This window comes from Salminus brasiliensis, chromosome 2 (assembly GCF_030463535.1).
Source record: "Salminus brasiliensis chromosome 2, fSalBra1.hap2, whole genome shotgun sequence".
NCBI classification, from domain to species: domain Eukaryota; kingdom Metazoa; phylum Chordata; class Actinopteri; order Characiformes; family Bryconidae; genus Salminus; species Salminus brasiliensis.
This window is the reverse complement of record NC_132879.1, coordinates 4,784,266-4,800,659: the sequence shown is the minus strand read 5'-3', so window position 1 is coordinate 4,800,659 and position 16,394 is coordinate 4,784,266. Positions and strand designations below refer to the sequence as shown.

At 39.5% G+C, this 16,394-nt stretch overlaps 2 protein-coding genes across 5 annotated transcripts in view; both read left to right on the top strand.

Moving 5' to 3' along the window:
* fgd6 (FYVE, RhoGEF and PH domain containing 6) overlaps positions 1-3,960 on the top strand; it is a 30,024-nt gene extending 26,064 nt beyond the window's left edge. For both annotated transcript variants that reach the window (XM_072674176.1, XM_072674177.1), the window contains exons 19-21: positions 1,333-1,461; positions 1,605-1,753; positions 2,255-3,960. In XM_072674176.1, coding sequence (XP_072530277.1) covers positions 1,333-1,461; positions 1,605-1,753; positions 2,255-2,291 — 315 coding nt within the window. In that variant the 3' untranslated portion in view covers positions 2,292-3,960. The remainder of the gene's footprint in view (positions 1-1,332; positions 1,462-1,604; positions 1,754-2,254) is intronic.
* Positions 3,961-5,091: 1,131 nt separating this feature from the next.
* nr2c1 (nuclear receptor subfamily 2, group C, member 1) lies at positions 5,092-15,739 on the top strand. Of its 3 annotated transcripts, none has more exons than XM_072674172.1 (14): positions 5,092-5,228; positions 8,455-8,572; positions 8,677-8,907; positions 9,777-9,855; positions 10,315-10,494; positions 11,355-11,502; positions 11,586-11,682; positions 12,588-12,772; positions 12,988-13,129; positions 13,655-13,776; positions 13,883-14,022; positions 14,171-14,308; positions 14,402-14,507; positions 15,103-15,739. In XM_072674172.1, exons 2-14 carry the CDS (start codon positions 8,519-8,521, stop codon positions 15,275-15,277), a joined length of 1,797 nt encoding a protein of 598 aa, XP_072530273.1. In that variant the 5' UTR covers positions 5,092-5,228; positions 8,455-8,518; the 3' UTR covers positions 15,278-15,739. The 3 variants fall into 3 exon arrangements, with proteins under 3 accessions (XP_072530273.1, XP_072530276.1, XP_072530275.1); XM_072674175.1 differs by lacking the exon at positions 5,092-5,228 and adding an exon at positions 5,315-5,335; XM_072674174.1 differs by lacking the exon at positions 5,092-5,228 and adding an exon at positions 5,942-6,097.
* The last annotated feature ends 655 nt before the right edge of the window (positions 15,740-16,394 follow it).

The window sequence follows — 16,394 nt, the reverse complement described above, 5'->3', positions numbered from 1 at the left end:
TAAAGTGTTTCGACACGTTGTTTCAAGGTCTGTCTCAGAATGGAAAAACTCTTGGTAAGTATGAGGTAAGTGCAAATCTCTTTCCCAAGAACTGTGATTGTCAACATGACCCAAGACAGCATTGCCACACCCTCACAAACTTTAAAGAGATGCAAAGCAATGTACAAGGTTGCTCATTATTTTGCAAATCATAAATATAATGTAATGCCATGAAATAAATATGAAAAAAAACATCCTGCTCTTTGCGCAATTATGTCTGTTTTACATGACTGTATTTATTTAAATGAGACCTAAAAAGTAAATTGTACTTCAAATTTGCTGTTTGTCAAACTTTTTCTTGATTATCTGTCAAGAATGCCCACTATCTTAAGGGGGGATGTTTCATACCACTATCATGAAAAAAATCTTTTCGTTGTCTATAAAACAGAGGTTGTTGTTTTGACCACTGACTGGCCACCAGATGTCTCAGTGGTGTAGGGCCGCACAATACTGTATATTGCTTCAGCATTAGGGATGTCACTATCAAGGTTTTTTACCACCCGATCTGATCCACTTAATGCCAACTATTGGCCGATACAGCCCCACAATTCATGTAAGCTGTGCTAATCCACCCTAACGAACAGCAGTAACAATTTTAGTAGCAGTTTCTGTAATCAGACTAAATTCTAATCTGATCTATTTTGTTTGAAGCAAGTTTTTAAACGACTGTTTTAAACTCTATAGTGTTTAATATCTTACAGTCCAGTCTGACTGACCCAGTCATTTCCCCCATATAATATAGTCCCACTTATGCCATCACTGATTTCTGTTACTGTGAATAGTACAGTGAGTAGAAGATGAACCAAACTCCAAAGTTTACATCAACATTTTAGTATTTTTATGTTGTACAATTTTAGAGTGGAGTAAAAAAAAAAAAAAGTTCAAAAATATTTGAGCTCACAAATGACCTTAGCCAAGGTCTAATTTAATCGGCTTTTTAGGGATTTTACTGCCCAAAGTTTTGCATGCTACTGTAGATCTTATATTAACTACCACACTGCAGCTTTAGTGTAAATCCTAGGGCTCTCAAATATCACAATACTGCCTGAATCCACTACACATTTACTGTGTGGATGTTTAGTGGAATGAAATTGGGTCTGACTAGCAGTGAAAACTGAAAGTATCTTCAGTTCAACAGTTTAAACATATTCATCATCCTCTTAGAAGATTAGAAGACATGTTATTAAAATATTTCAAACATGTTTTGAGAGATTCCAGATCTCTTGGTCATGCTGAGTTATAAAAGTCATTTGTATTTGTACCTGAAACCTGTTGTGTTCTCTCTTCTTCTAGGTTTCTGCTAACACTGAGAATTCCTCCATGAGTGGCTACCTGCAGAGATCTAAAGGAAACAAGAAACCATGGAAGAGGCTGTGGTTTGTCATCAAGAATAAAGTCCTCTACACGTACGCTGCTAGTGAGGTATGCTACTCAAGCTTTGAAATCACTGTATTGTGTCAGTTGTTCGTTCACGTGAACATGGGATGGATGCGATGGATGTTGTTGATGACAAGGCCAGATGTTATCTGATGTGGATGTGACTGTGTGTGTTGCGTGTGTTGTAGGATGTTGCGGCTTTGGAGAGCCAGCCATTACTGGGATTTTTCTTGCGAGAAGAGAAATCTGGGCCGGCACAGAAGCTGCAGTTTAAACTGTATCACAAAAACACACTCTACTATATCTTCAGAGCAGATGATATCCCTACAGCTCAGAGGTACAGAAATACACATGCCCACATGCACAAACACAGGTTACAAAATACACTACCATTCAGAAGCTTGAAATCACCATATTCAGTCATATTTCTAGTAATATTGTTGTGGATAAATGTATAAAATGGTCCTAATCGAGTTGTAGATGCTTACTGAGAAAATTGTAGAACACCAGGAATGGTGTTAATAAATAATAATAATAATATTCCAATAATATTCAGAATAAATTTGTGTTATAAAAGTGGCAGTTGAGGTAGACAAGGTAGACATTTTTTTTTGTCAGCCAACATCATAGCAACTACCTATTATCCTCATATCAACCACCTGGTATTCTACAGTGACTACCTAACCAAAACCCTAGGTAGTTTGAAAGTGGTAACCAGGAAATGCACATTTCTAAATACTGTATCATTTATATATGTTTTATATAATATTTTGATAAGTTGGATTGAACTTAACCTCTGCTGTAACTTACAGTGAAGAAACCTGCATTTGTTTTTCAGATGGATTGAGGCGTTTCAGGAGGCCATGATTCTTTGACCTATCTGGACCAAGTTCAAAATAGCATTCATTTTACTAGATCCTTTTTTTCTGGCCTGCTACAGTGGAAGAGCGAATGGTGACTGGCGAATGAGCTCAGAAGACACCGAATAAAGAGAAGATGCTGGTGGATACAGTTTCCATCCTAATGTGAAAACTCAGTGTCCCCTCTTGAATGTCAAGTTTCGTCAAACTGAATTACAAATGAACCAGCAGTGTTAATGTTACTGTAGCCTCTTCCACCTTCCTGTCCTCCTTTGTGATACTCTCCTCCCCTCCAAACAATTGTCTTTCATTTGAGACTAATCTTCTTTTCTTCTTGGATCGGGATTCCAAGTGATTTGAATGGGATTCAAAGGGGATTTCTCATTAGAAGTCTGAAATCCTAAGCACAAAAAAGCCTCCAGAACGCTGGATGTTCTTGAGCTTACCAGTAACATCCAGTGTGATGTTCTTGATATGTGAGGATGGGTGTAAGTAGTAAGGAGCAAGTGACAGGAGAGGTCCAGTTAAAGCTGTTTTAGGTTGCCTGGTAACCTAAGCTTATATGAACAGGTCACAGGTGTGATCAAGGGTCAGGTGTGGACGTGCACGAGCAAGTGTGAGAGGAGGAATGTTTGGTGCCTCTATATGCTGTCTGTGGCAGAACTGGTGTAAGCGACGCCTGCTGCGGTCATTGTGGGAGATGTGGGATGCTGCTGTGAAAGCCAGTAGTTTTTCGTTTAAAAGGACTAGTTTAGCCAAAAATGCTAATGTTGCTAACAATGAATGAAAGCGAATAGTAAAAGCTAATGGAGTCGTGCTAATTAAGGTCAACTAGCTTCCATGCGTTGTTGGCCATGTTGGCATGTTTGGTCGCTCTAAGCCTTTAAACTGAAAGATGCCACGTTTTTATAGTACGTTTAGTATTTTAAAACATCTTTTTTTATCTTCTCTTTTGTACAAAGTAGGACTCACAGTAAAAAAAAAAATATTGATCTATTTTACTGGGAATAACTGGATATAAGTGTAAATATGCTGTACATGGTAATATAATGCAGGTGTATTTAAAAACGATGTTTAGTCTCCTGGAATGAATTGAATGATTTTATAATTTAACAAAGTATTACAGTTTTCAGCTGACTAAGCACTATATAATGTAATACACATCATAGCATTCTAAGCTGTGAATAAACACCCAGCTCAGTGAAAACTGTTAGCTCTGTTATCAGGGAAATTAACACATTAGTTTCTTTACAGGTTAAATTGACTTGTGCACCTTGTTTTTTGGGATTACAGTAAAACCATGTTGTGTTTTTGAGTTAAACAAATTGTGTCCAACTAAATTTCAGACGTTTTGTTCATACTTCCACAGTATTACCCATTCATAGTTTCATATGTTCAGGTTTGTGTTTGTGTGTGTACTCCATACTGCACTCATTGTAATGTAGGATAATGTGCTGTGTCATGGCGTTACGTTGGGAAGATTATGTTTGGTTTAATGGGACAAAATGCCCAAGTGCACTGCACACTGAATTGCCACAAAGACTTGGGGATTTTATCTGCTGTTTAGTCACTTGTCATATTTCCAACTGGTTGGGGTCATAAGTCAAAAACACTCCAATGTATTTCCCTTTGTATGACAGATGTAGATGTAAAGTGCCAGCTGTAATAAATAATTTTAAGTACATTTGCTGTTCCTGCCTGTTTATGTATTTATGTTTCTACAGACGTAAAAACACCAAATCACACTTTGTTACATGATTAATTACACAATGTGGACAAAAGTATTGGGACGCCTGCCCATTCTGCCGTTTTCTTTCAAAACCAAGGGTATTAAAAAAGAGTTTATCCTGCTTTTGTATGACTACTGGTTTTCTGTTTTGGAGCATTGCTGTGAGGATTTGATTACAAATATTGGATGTTGGATGATGACCACATCATCCCTAAAAGTATTGGATGGCGCACCATCATTCCAGAGAACATGGTACCACTGCTCCACATCAGCCCCTATATTAGTGCCTATGGTAGCAGTTTGGATTTCATTATCATTGATTCTCTTATTTCCAATGATTGTAGTTCAATTAATAAAACTTTACCTTGTAAGATCCCTGCTCTGCTCTGGGAAGCTCAAATGTGCATTGGGTTCACTGTCACAGATGTTAACACTACTCTGCACTGGCTGATTAGACCAGCTCTTGTTTCAAAAAAGAACAATTCGGTGAGAACAAAAAAAGTGAAAAGAACCAAGAAAATTAGTTATAGACATGGCTAAATTGTTATTTGTATTGTATATTATTAATTTACCATTATATTTGTTTTATCCATCAGCTTTTCCTGTTTTTATATTTTTACTATTATTTGAAGTGTCTGTGATTTATTTTGTGATCTTTTGTGGCAGAGATGTCTCAATAATTAGGTCACTACATTATTTATCACATGGTTGTGGGTTCGATACCCAGGCCTGCTAAGCTGGCAGGATTGGGCCCTTGAAGGCGACCCTTAACGCTATCTGCTTCAGGGGTGCCATAGCTTGGCTAAACCTGTGCTTTGACCTCAGCTTTCCAAGCTGGCATACATACAATACAAGATTTCCACTGTACTGTGCAAGTGTAGAAGAATAGTGACAATAAAAGCACTTGAAATCTGCTCTAAAAAATAAAGCTGACTTCAGTTCTGCAATTGTTACCATCGTGGTGTACTTGGAAGATATCAGGAAGCTCATTTTGACCACCAGCACTACCTGCCTACGGACAGAGAAGTAAAAAAATTATATTCTGTCGTGTCATTTCATCACAACTCTTATACTACCCCATTCCTCCAAGCTGCTTCTGCGCATGATCGCTCCCCAGCGTGTTGGGCAGATCCAGGTCGCGAACTCTGACCTGAGCCGAACTGAAATCAGTTTTATAAAACACTAAAAACACTTCTGTTAAGGGGATAAACCATCGTGACACGGTAAGGATTTATTTTTACTATGCACTGCCTATTCACTGGCGGACGTGGCGTTTCCAGCGGCTCACAATTTACAGCTGAACGCACTGAAAACAGCCGGCCTCTTATAGGTACCTTCCAGGGTTGGCTAAGCTAACGATAGCACGTACTGGGGTTTACTGGTTAGTTACTGGGTTAGACCGTGCTGATTACGCGATCAGCCAGCATTGAGTTACAGTTTTTAATATTTTAATAAGTTCCAGATATAGTGGTCAGCTATTAAAGATAAATGACACAGTCGCGATAGGCTGCCTAAGCTAACGGGAGTTAGCTAGCTAATAGCTAGTGCTAACGTCGCTGTCAGTTGTCTTGTTACCTGGTAGCTAGGATAGCTAGGTAGCTCAGCTCAGTTATATTAGAAAGACAACTTAATTTTAATAGTTTATAAGTCAGACATTGCATTAGCTACATTAAATCTTGGTTAGCAGCATTAGTTTTGTACCTGCGACCTCAAATACACCCATAGCGCGTTAGTGTGGGCTATCTTAGCTAGCTTAGCTGACAGTTAGCCAGATCGCTAGCTAGCTAGCTAGCTACCACATTTTTGTCAGTTGTGCTGAGTAAATGATCCAAGCTAAGCCTGCAGATTTGTGGACGGCTCGTTTATAAGAAATTCCGCTACTGTTTTAAAGTGCAACCATACCGATGAGCTTTATATAGCTAATATTAAACGCATGGTGCATCTCCGCTAAGCTAGCACTACTAGCTAACCAGCTAACTGCTGGCTAATGGATCCTTGCTGATCTTCGCGTCCCAGCGGTAACCGCAGCGTTATGGTACTTTTGTCTTATAAAACAAAAACTAGGCACCTAAAACAGCTTCGTGTCGTGTAGGTAAGTATCTTAGGTAGCTGTTCGAGTAAGTCAGTAGGAGGAAATCTGCGAATTATTTGTGTGGTTGTTGATTGGGAGCTTGCTATGTTTAATCCCGTGTGGAAGCGCTGCTTTAACCCTTCAATGTTGACCTTTCACCCAACCCTGGGTGAAGACAAGCTCGGTCTATTTTCCGTATCAAAGTAATCATTTCCACAGGCTTTTATTTCTCTGTGTGCCATATTGTATTCTGTTTGGATAAACAGGAGAAAATGCTGAGAGTTATTTAGCTAAATTAAATCGTCAGCCAAGTGCTAGGCTAGCTAGCCAGCCAGCGTATGCTAAGCTAACCCAGCCTGAAACAGAGACCGGGAGTGGAGCTTGGCTGTCAGCTGTCTTGTGTCTGTTTTACTCAGATCTGTATTGTTACACACATTGACAGCATGTAATATACACTGATCAGCCACTTCATTAAAACCACCTCTCTTTGTTTCTACACTCACTGTCTATTTTATCAGCTCTTTTTGCCATATAGGAGCACAGTGTAGTTCTACAACTCCAGACTGTGTCCATCTGCTTCACTGCGTACTTTGTTTTTAGCCTCCTTTCACCCTGTTCTTCAATGCTCAGGACTCCACAGGACCTTCTTTTTGGGTGGTGGGTCATTCCCAGCTCTGCAGTGACACTGACATGGTGGTGGTGTGTTAGTAGTGTGTGTATTGCTGGTACGAGTGGATCAGACACAGCAGTGCTGCTGGAGTTTTTTAACACCACAGCTTCGCTGCTGGACTGAGAATAGTCCACCAACCAGACATTTCTAGCCAACATCGTCCTGTGAGCACTGATGACGGGCTAGAGGATGACCTACACAAACTGTGCAGCAACATAAGAGCTGCTGTCTCTGACTTTACATCTGGACCAACTAGGTAGGCGTGCCTAATAGAGTGGACAGTGAGTGGACTGAATCTCCAGCAGCGCTGCACAGCTGATCCACTCATAACAGCACAACACACACTAACATTAACACCAACATGGTCAGTGTCACTGCAGTGCTGAGAATGATCCACCACCCAAATAATACCTGCTGTAGGAGGTCCTGACCTATATACTGTATCTAAACTTGGATGCACCAATATGGGAATTGAGGCTTATACACACTGTTTTGTATATATGCTTTTTCATATGTGGATAATCTTTCAGATATTTCGAAAATGCATTACAGCACATTTAAGGGAAGATAATAGAAATTTCATTTATTTATATAAAGTTACAAATGCAGTAAAATCTGAAAAAATCAGGAATTCCAGTAGCCATGCATAACCATAGAATTATGTCTGTTAGGAGTGCAACCAATGTCAGCAAATATAGGGTTAAAATATCAGTCAGAACTAAACATCTGTCCAGTGTAGATTTGCAAATTATCCCTGAGGTAAGGTAATTTCAAGTGCTAGGGGGGTACAAACTCACCGTAGCATCATCCAACATCAGTACCTGACCTCGCTGATGCTCTCATGGCTGAATATAATCATATCCTGTATCCAGAAGAGTACAGGCTGTTGCTACAGCAAAAGGGGCCAACACCCTATTAATACTCTTGATTGCAGAAGAAATGTTTGTGGAGCAGGTGTCTACAAATGTTGGATATATAGTTGTTGGGTCTGGGCAACAGGCCTATGATGTGTATATATAAATATTTAGTTCTGTAATGGTATATGCATTGTATGTCCATATGTTTGTGGACACCCCTTCTAATGAATTCATTCAACCGCCTCAAGTTGCACCCTTTCCTGGCACAGATGTGCAAATGCACACAGACAGCTTGTCTAGTCCCTGTAGAGTTGTATTGCAGATAGAATAGCACTAAACATGAACCTATTGGCACCATGCCTAATGCCAGGTGGGGGCTGGAGGGATATAAAGCCCCCCAGCTTTGAGCTGCAGAGCTGTGGAATGAAGGTGCTCCATCCAGTACTGTTGGGGTGTTGTGGATGAGGTGGGGTGGGGATCATCCAGCATCCTTGTCTCACTAATGCTCTTGTCACTAAATGCGGTGCTCCAGAATCTAATAGAAAGGCCCCTGTCCAGTAGAGACAGTTACTCCAACAAAAGCAGGATAAATTTTTTTAATAATACCCATGATTTAGAAAGAAACAATGAACATAGATCGATTTTTCCTGAAGCATAACATAGTAGTACACTATAGGAACAGGTACTGACAGGGCACTGCCTGCTCAATAAGTGGCAGGTGACCCAATACTTTTGTCCATATGGTGTATGCTATAATGGTATGCAGCAATATAATAATAATGTTTATGGACGTAGATCCAGTGTTACAGTCATTGTGAATCTGATGTCTGTATTTGTGTTGTCTGTGTTAGGCGTGTGGACGTGTGTACATGCATGTATCTCATGGGGAGTGGTATTTGAGCCAAAAAAGGTACCATGGCGGGAGAAAGTCCCAGAATTCAGTTGGTGTCAGCAGATGGAGGCCTACAGGTAATATTTAATAATATGATATTTAACTTATTCATTATTTCTTCAGCAATTGTGATTCCTTAAGTACTAATGTGAATATGTGTGTATGTGTGTGTGTATGTTAGATTGTGACAGATCAGCAGTTGGGCCAAAAGGTACAGATAGTAACAGCATATGACCAGGCGGGCACCGGCAAGCAGCAGTTTATATTAGCCAACGTAGATTACCCCAGCCAAGATAAACTGCTCCTGAAGCACGAGTCCTCACCAGGAAAAGTCATTCTCACATCTGCTGATGGCTCAGCTGTCAATCAACTGCTTTTCACATCACCAGAACTGGCTGGTCAGCAGATACAGGTAAGATACGTTCACCAGTACACTTCATGTGTGAAAGGGCAACTTTATATATATGAAAAACGGCTGAGGAATACAACAATATTTTTATTTTTTAACAATAATTTTTATTAATGAAATGTACATTCATTATAGCATTTGTTATGGCAGCCGTGTTTTGCACCCAAACTGGTATTTCAGACTGATATTTAAAGATGTATTTATTGAGCAGAATAGTAAGGTGATGCTGCGCTGTTGAGCTAAAATATAGTATTTATCCCATTATCAAAGGGACATTATCTAAAGCCAAATACTTTAAATATTATTATGTGTAGGCTATATAAGAAATATCAGATACTTCTTAACTTAAATATGAAATAAACTGATATTTACATTTTTAATATTCCTTTTTTAATATATATATATATATATATATATATATATATATATATATATATATATATATATATATATATATATATATATATATATAATTTGTGTGTGTATAAATGAGTGTTTTTTAGTTGTTTTTGTTTTTTAATTTTGTGTGACTGTATGGGTTCTGAGTAGTGCAGTAGTATAATTATGATTGTCCCAGTGCTAAACTGTAGCCATTGTCATCAATATTCTTATTCTAATAATCTCATAAAACCAATACCAATGTTGATATTTTTGTCCTCATTGATGTGTGCACTACAAAATGCTGATTCCGTTGGAAAACGAATCCTCTTAAGGCAAATCCAGTAGAACATATGTTTGGGAGATTTGTTTTGGTGACCACCTGGCACAGCCTTTATTGTAGTAAGTAGAGAACCACATGAAGAGTTGCGTAGATAAATTACCATGTATAACCTATAATTTAATATCTCTACTTTTGTGTTTATTCCCCCCAGTTTGTCACAGAGAGCCCAGAACAAAGTCCCCTTAAACCTATTGTAGAGTATTGTGTTGTGTGCGGAGACAAGGCCTCTGGTAAGCGAGTATTACACACACCTTGACTAGTTGACATTAATAAGTATGTTTGTCCCCTGTGTGTATATCTGAAGCCATATTCAAAGGGGAAAAGGGAACAGAAGCAGAGACGCAGGTTGTCTTTTCTAAAAAGTTTTTATGTAACTGTTTTTTCAAAGCAATTTAAAGTACTCCGAAAAAGATCTGCACTGTAGGATATCAGTCAGTCCACTATCTACCAATACTGCTAAAAGGAAAAATCACTATTGCTGTGCGACACAAATACCGGTTACATAAACAGGTACATATACACATGCTGTATTACCAAGCAATTATTTAAGCTAAAAAAAAACAACAACTCCTAGCTGGTTCAGTTCAGGCCCACACAATGTGGATACATATGATTCTCATTGCAGTTAATAATATAATATAATGAGTTGTTCATTTATTTCTCTCTCTCTCTCTCTCTATCTCTTGCAGGTCGTCACTATGGGGCAGTTAGCTGCGAGGGATGTAAAGGCTTCTTCAAGAGGAGTATTCGGAAGAATCTTGTGTACACGTGCCGTGGCTCAGGAGAGTGTGTGATCAATAAGCATCATCGTAACCGCTGCCAGTACTGCAGACTGCAGCGCTGCATGGCCCTCGGCATGAAACAGGACTGTAAGTCTATCACATATCCACCCTTTTGGGAGGTATCACATCAGTTAATACATCAACGGCTGTTTAATGAATCAGCTAATCAAGCCATCATGGCTTCAACATTTTTTCTCACTTTGGGCCTATCACAGTGCTACCATGATTAATAAGCCTGTCCATAGTTGCAGTTTGTACTTGTCCATACAAAAATACACAAAGCTTGTTAAGATCGGTATCCATTTTTGGGACAGGTAGTTGCTGGCATTCCTGCAATTTATAGCACTGATCCAAGTGTTGGATATGCAGTACTGTTCAAATATCTGCCACTTATATTTATATATATATATATATATATATATATATATATATATATATATATATATATATATATATATATATATATATATGGACAGTACTACATACTAAAACAATAAAGCTTTTGATGCAGTATTTGGCAAAGGATTAATTTTGTGACTCTTACCGGAAAATCACAAGTGTACACACACGCACACACACATCACATTCATTTTCTATGGGCAAAAAAAACAATTAAACAATAAAAGCCATACAATCTTAGTGCTTCTTCTTGTATATATCAATATTTTAATAATATAATAATACATTATAATGTAACATGAACCTTTCCCCCCCCAATATGAGCATCATCAATGTCTATAAATGTATACAGACCCTTTCTGCACTTTTTCTCTCTCGCTCTTGGGTTTCCAGCTCAGCAGATCATTTACTCAAACACACACTCCAATCTCTACTACTTTGATACAATCACGTCTCACTCCTTTTATATGTTTAGAAGTGTGCTGCACGTTTATTGTTTATTCTTATAATCCTGTTTTGAAGGCTTAGCATGTCTGTGTATCTTTTAGCTGTGCAGTGTGAGAGGAAGCCAGTGGAGGTGTCCAGGGAGAAGCCAGCTAACTGTGCCCCCTCCATTGAGAAAATCTACATCCGGAAAAACCTCTGCAGCCCTCTAGCAGCCATGCCTACCTTTGTCAATGACAAAGAGACAGCCAGGTGTGTGTGCAGGTGAAGATCTGTTCACATGTGTTTGAAGAAATGCTTCAGGTATCTTAATGTTTTCCTGCTGTTGTCCACAGGTCTGCCAGTCTGCTAGACACCAACATGCTCCTGAACATTCAGCAATCTCTCTCCAAACTAGACAACACAATCTTCATCCCTTCCTCACCAGACCAGGTAAAACCGACCCTTGTTTGGTGCTAAAATGAACATTACAAAGTGTGTGATATATGGTCAAGTGTATAATAGGTGTAGTGACATTAGACACAGTAAACAGACAGGACAGTGCCATGCCGACACAGTACCTAATGTGTGTGGTGGGAATACGGTGCATAGGTATGTAATGTGCTATGACATAGCTATACACAGTCAGCTTATAACATATGTGAACACAACAGCTTCTGAGACAGAAGAGAACAGCTCTTTTGAATACAGTATTTAGCAGCAAGTATCCAGATAGGTGTGCAAGTAGGCATCAATAGAGATGTGTGTGTACGGGCATAAGAAGAAGGATGTGTGTGTGCGAGTGTGCATGAGGTGAGCAGGGATCTCAGCTCAGTCCTTTAGTGTTTAGAAGTCTGATGGCTTGGGGATAGAAGCTGTAAATTAGGTTTATGAATTTATAATGTTTGGCCTGATGCTATACAACCTTATAGGAAGACTGATGTTAAGGTTCCACAGCATAATAGCAAACTTACTAGAACTGATAATTTTATGTTTATTATATATTTTAAGTATTTTAATGTTTATATATGTTTGTACATGTTTCTGCTGTATACATGTGCAGAAGAAATGTGGTGGTGAGAACTGGAAAATGTTTTACAGCTGACACTCATATCAGTCAATCAAACAATGGACCCCAGGAAGAATAGTGGCTTTTGAGATGGCAGCTAATGGGAATCCTACTAATAAACACTGTTTATCTACAATGACTGGAGTCTGTTTCAGTTTTTGACCAGAATATATTATAATGGATAAAATGGTCTGTTGTCAATTTTTAGAATAAAAATAGTATCATAATTTTCATATTCTCCAGTGTTCTTCTTTGCAGCATAAGTAACGTTATCTGTGTCCTTTGCCAGAATGATGCCTGTCAGGGTGATCTGAGCACTCTGGCCAATGTGGTCACGTCTCTTGCCCAAATAAACAAGAACCGTGAGGTGACAGACAGCAGCACTGACCTATCAGGAATGGACACCATGAGCAATGAAGACAGCTCCATGACCGATGTCCAACCAGACGAGCAGAATTCCAGTGAGATCACTCAGTAAGTGCAGAGATGGGCCCTGCTCTAATATTATTATTGTTACTATAACAACATACATTTTCAATAATAAACAGTTGAAAGTGCTTTACCATGTTGTCAAATGAAACTGTGTATGTTAAAGAGTAAAATGAACCTTTTAATAGAAGTAAAAAAAGGTAGTGAGGATTGTCTCTAAAACGGGTAAATAAAATGTCATTGCCGATCTGTCCATGCAGGGCTTTTGATACACTAACCAAGGTTCTGCAGCCAGAGGAGGCTGGTGGAGAGACTGTGGAGGGCAATGTTGCTGAGGAGCAGAGTGCTGCTCTTCTGGAGCTGGATGGGCCACTGCTGTCTGAGATGCATGTTCCCTTTAAGGTCAGCGGTCGCATGTTTTGTGAATCCTCCACACATAAACAAAGCAAACGCTATGTATACCGATCAGCCATAACATTAACACTACTTTGTAGTTCTATAATTACACACTGTAGTCCATTTGTTTCTATGCATACTTCAGAGAAACAGATGGACAATGGTTTTTAAACATGTTGCTGCAAAGTTTGTTGGTCATCCCCTAGTCCTGCATCAGTGCTCACAGGACACTGCGCACAGGACACTGTATCCACTGAGGGGTTTAAAAACTCCTGCAGCACTGCTGTGTCTGATCCACTTGTACCAGCGTAACACAGGCTACTAACACACCACCACCATGTCAGTGTCACTGCAGTGCTGAGAATGACCCAACACCCAAATAGTACCTGCTTTGTGGTGGTCCTGTGGGGTCCTGACCATTGAAGAACAAGGTGAAAGGAGGCTCACAAAAGAGACAGCTGGACCTTAACATATGGTCATATAGCTGTGAAGTGTGTTTAATGGAATCTGTGCACGTGCTTGTATTTGTAGCTGATGATGCCCTTGCCCATGCCGGAGTTTCTGAATCTGAACTACATCTGTGAGTCAGCTTCTCGTCTGCTGTTTCTCTCCATGCACTGGGCACGCTCCATACCTGCCTTCCAGGCCCTTGGGTGAGCTTACTGGAGTGTTTTTGGGTACTTGTACATATTTTTCCATTTCCTGGTCTTCTGCTCCATCTACTGAAATTTCCCCTCCTTGCCACCTGACTTTCTCTAGGCCAGACAATGGGATCACATTAATAAAGGCTTGCTGGAATGAGCTGTTTGCTTTAGGCCTGGCTCAGTGTGCTCAAATCATGAACGTGGAGACCATCCTCACAGCCATCGTCAGCCACCTCCAGAGCAGTTTGGAGGAAGGTAGGAATGTTTCAGTGCAATACACTTTTCCAGCTCACACTGCAATATGGGATTTTCAAGTGTGTGTGTGTGTGTGTGTGTGTGTGTGTGTGTGTGTGTGTGTGTGTGTGTGTGTGTGTGTGTGTGTGTGTGTGTGTGTGTGTGTTAGAAAAACTCTCTGCAGAGCGAGTAAAACAAGTGATGGAGCACATTTGGCGAATGCAGGAGTTTTGCAACAGCATGAGTCGTGTGAGCCCTGATGCCTATGAGTATGCCTACCTCAAAGCCACTGTCCTCTTTAGCCCAGGTAAATGGCAATATTATATATATATATATATATATAAAAATCAAGGAGAAGACAAAAGGTGGATGCAGTTCTGTGATATTGTGTTTGTGTTAGATTATGCTGGGGTGGACAGTAGTCTTCAGATTGAGCGGTTTCAAGAGAAAGCTTACATGGAACTACAGGACTATGTCAGCAGGGTGTATCCAGAGGACACTTATCGGTAAGATACTACAGCCGATCCTATTCATGTGATTTTTCTACCACTTCTTTCTGCAAAAATAAAACCTATCCTAAAATCAGAGATGTGTTCAAACCTGGTGTAAAATACACAATATACGCATACCTGTGACAACCTCACAGCATCTGAATTCCATATTAAAGCGTCACTGTTTGAGGTAAACGGTATTGAACTGTATTTCCTGTTAGCCTGCTTAGCTTGCAGAGTTTACACTGACTGGTGTAGGAACAGTTATAGTGAATATTATTCACATATGTAATTTTAGTTGAATACTGAAGTCTCACATTTTTGGCACTGTTTAATTCAGTTCTCCCTGAACAGCTTGATATCAGGAGAAATGCTACTCAGTCAGCTTCTTGAGCCTAAGGAAGGTTAATAGATTAATTTTTACTCAACTAAAAAAGCTTCAATACACACACATATTTTGTTTTGAGGAGAAGCTATGCCACATTATTGTAGCTAAAATTAAACTTGAGGTAGCTGAATGTGTTTATTGGATGGAGTGTCTGCAAACATTTGGACATTAAAAAGCCTCAGTAAAAATCAGTATTCCTCTCTCTCTCTGTCTCTCTCTCAGTCTGTCAAAGCTGCTGCTACGCTTGCCTGCGCTGCGTCTGATGAGCGCAGCCATAACTGAGGAGCTGTTCTTCGCTGGGTTGATTGGGAACGTCCAAATCGACAGCATTATTCCCTACATCCTAAAAATGGACTCCACCGACTACAACAGCCAATCTGTCAGCGTCACAGAGTGACCCTAGCCCCAGCCTCAGTCACACACTCCATCAGCAGCAGCAGTGCCCAAGCTACAGGACAAGACATCATTGCCCTAAATGTGACAGATTGACCCTCAGAGTCAAAAAACAAGCAGCAGCCCGTGGGGACTTGGCTGTTTGAGTAAGCATGCTGTAAAGGGCAAAGGAACATTGTAGTTAGGACTGCTTTTTATTTTTGCATTGATCTTGGTCACGACTGCTCTTCCTGTTGGATGATGGATATTGTGAACCACAGTGTGCTCTTGACTTGGACTCTTTCCGTTTTTTCAGCATTCCGCTGCTCATGGGTTTAAGAAAAGAATCTGTAAAGGCACGAGTGTGAAAGGACTTCTTTGATGACTTCTTTGAAGAGCAATGGCATGAGTGCTGACTCCTTGATGTATGTACAGGAATTGTGTATATAAGTATAATAAATGTCAACTCTCCTAGAGAGAAGCTTTAGGATGTTTGTTACTTTCTTTCTTGTACTAATTGGATTATCTTAACCCACCCTTTTTATAATGTAGCAAACATAATTTACAAAAAAAGTAAACAAATCACTGCTCGTTTCAGCAGCATTTCACATACGTAGTCATACGCTATATTGACAAAAGTATTGGGACACCTGTCATTCATTGTTTCTTCTGAAATCAAGGGTATTTAAAAAAAGAGAGGATCCTGTTTTTGTTGGAGTAACAGTGTCTACTGTCCAGGGAAGAAGACTTCTACTAGAGTTTAGGAGGAGCATTGCTGTGAGAATTAGATGGCATTCATCTTATCCTAAAAGTATTAACTGGCCATCATTGCAGAGAATACAGTTGCACTGCTCCACAGCTCAAGCCCACATGCCTAGCTTCTCTCTAGGCATGGTGGCAGTAGGTTCATGGTTCATGCTTCAGCTTGTCCTATTACATTAGCAGTACTTCTCTACAGGGACTGGAGAAGCTATATGTGCGTGCATTTGCACATCTGTGTTAGAAATGTTCTTACATATTATGGTAGCAATAAAATGCTTCAATAACTGTCTGGTCAAATGCAGTAATAAGAATAGAATGTATATAATATAAAGATTAAAAGACATATATAAATAAAATATATACAAAGATAATAAACTATA